The sequence below is a fragment of the Orycteropus afer genome, unplaced genomic scaffold (assembly GCF_000298275.1).
Source record: "Orycteropus afer afer isolate SDZICR_OR568_19922 unplaced genomic scaffold, OryAfe1.0 scaffold00053, whole genome shotgun sequence".
In the NCBI taxonomy this organism is placed as follows: Eukaryota; Metazoa; Chordata; class Mammalia; order Tubulidentata; family Orycteropodidae; genus Orycteropus; species Orycteropus afer.
The window spans coordinates 11,103,391-11,105,837 of NW_006921640.1; the positions used below are offsets into that span (position 1 = coordinate 11,103,391).

At 32.1% G+C, this 2,447-nt stretch overlaps 1 protein-coding gene across 1 annotated transcript in view; it reads left to right on the forward strand.

Moving 5' to 3' along the window:
- The window catches only part of EBF2 (EBF transcription factor 2), a 219,852-nt gene that overhangs the window by 195,078 nt on the left and 22,327 nt on the right, over positions 1-2,447 (forward strand). The window contains exon 11 of the mRNA XM_007938755.2: positions 514-602. Within this exon, the coding sequence (XP_007936946.1) occupies positions 514-602 (89 nt within the window). The remainder of the gene's footprint in view (positions 1-513; positions 603-2,447) is intronic.

Sequence of the window (2,447 nt, forward strand, 5' to 3'; positions counted from 1 at the left end):
GTCGATTCCAATTCATGGCAACCCTATGTGTTTCAGAGTAGAACTGCATGCAAACATTTAAGAGAATAATTATGAAAAAGATACTTAGGAGAAGAATTAATAGATGGTAAATGCACACTGGAAAAGAGAAGGAAGAAAGGAAAGAAGGAAAAAGAATCTAAAGGTAGTGGTTGCATTCACAAGACACTGGGATATGGTTGATTATGTAATATCTTTGATTATTTGAGAATGAGAGTTATAAGTGTGTATGCATAAAACATAAATGATACAATAATTGTAATAACTTTGAAATTTTGAAATGCTCTTCTAATGGATAGCATAAAATTAATATAAATTTGAACTTTTACATGTGAATTAACCAGTATCAACAGCAAAAAATCACAATTGATTACATCCATTATGTATAAATTCTTAGATAATATCAGGACCTTTCTATTACCTGTGGAATATTTAATTAGAAGATTTGCTTTATGGCCAGGAAGCATACTCAAAAAGAGAATTTTTCTTTTTCAGCATTAAATGAACCCACCATAGATTATGGTTTCCAGAGACTGCAGAAAGTCATCCCAAGGCATCCTGGAGATCCTGAGAGATTAGCTAAGGTAAAATGCTTTGAAAATTTACATGTAAAAACATTTTTGCAGGGTTTTAGCAAACTTAGACAAATCCAGCAGTTTAATTGCCTTTAAAATTAATTAGGCTTTGAAATTTGGATCTAAGTCTCTTGGAATTTTTCTAGCTTTAGATACAAAAGAAACATAAAATCTCTTCTAATTATGAAGTATATTAAGATTAATCACTGAGGGAATATATAATCTGAAATTTGGGTCTTGTACCCAAAATTGTATGAAACAGATATGCTACAAGAGTAGTGTATGAACTTCATGAAAATAGGTAATTATTTAATTGCATGAAAGTGTAAGGTCTCACTCCCTTGTATTTAAATATGTATTTACCTATAATTGCAGGAAAACATTAATCCACAGTCAAGTACTCATTGAGTACCTATTTATGTACACAGGAATTTAATGAAGTTAAAACACCTCCATAAAATATTTCTATGAAATACATTACTTTTAAATGATCTCACTTGTGAAATTTGTGTTATAAGTCTGGCTCATGATTTTAGCTTTCTTTGCTTAAAAAATACATCAAATTCTTAGTTGTCATTCAGTTCATGAGAAATTATTAAAATCTAAATTCCATTTATATTTTCATTTTAAACATCCAAACTATAAATTACCATGTTTTCTTTTCTGTACTGCAAGGAAAATTCAAATATGATAGTTGCTTCTACACTTTTATTTGCCTCTTGGAAAATTCCCCAGCCCTTCCATTAAATTAGATGATATCTGAAAGTAGGTTAATAGCAATTTAAAAGGTTGTAGAAAACAGGAGGTAGAAAAGACAAAATGAGAGGAAAGGGATTACTGATAACTAATTCTCTCTGGTTAAAATGAACAGGGGGAAATATTATTGAAAGAATTCATCTTTATTAGAACAAAGTTTTACAGAAGGCATTGAGAAGATAATTTTAGTACTCTGGACAGCTCCTTGGCATGCTGCTAAACTCAATCAATCACTTGAAGAATATTTGGTTAATTAGAACGTCAGATTTTTTAATAGCGAGTTCTGAAAGTAATTTTTAATAGAACTTCCATGACATTTTAAATTCCAATCAACTCCACCTTCACTTTGTTTTTTTTTTTTTTTTAAATTTCAGCAGCATGAGCATTTATAGTCATTTTATAGAAGTAAATTGCATGTAGATACCTATTTCTGTAGGGATGTACATATATGATTATATTCTACTTGCCTAAACAAATATAGGACTTTTTGGCTAATTATTTACATTTTAGGGGAGTGAGTGGACTTTTTCCTTTTTTTTTTTTTTGAAATGAAATGGATGTACACACTTACAGTTCAGTTCACTCTTGGAGAATTGACCCAGGAAAGAGCCAAAAAGAGGCCCCATATATGGGCTTGAGGTTATTTGGGTAAGAAATTTTAGGATCTCTCAGAATGTGGTCTAGAAGGGGATCCAAGTGGTCATGTATCTTGGCTCTGTGACGTCCTGGCCTAATGGAGAGGCTATGGCTGGATAAGAGGCAGATAGGGATATTTCCTTCCCTTCTTCCTCCTTTTCTCCCTCCCTAGCCCCACTTTCTCCCCCACCCCCTCCTCTTTTCCTTACATCTTTTCCTTCTTTAAGTATGTATTGAGTCACTGTCAAGCAAAAGTCTTTATAGCTGAGCATGACCAAAGCAATATGATTTGGTTCCTATTCTTTTTTTTTTTTTAATGCATTTTATTGAAATATAATTTATGTATAGTGAAATACACAAAACTAAAGTGACATTCAATGCATTGTTTTTCTTTTCTTTTGCATTGTTCCCTCCCCTCCCCTCCCACCCTTGGCAACCAACAAAGAAAGTTTCCCTCCATAT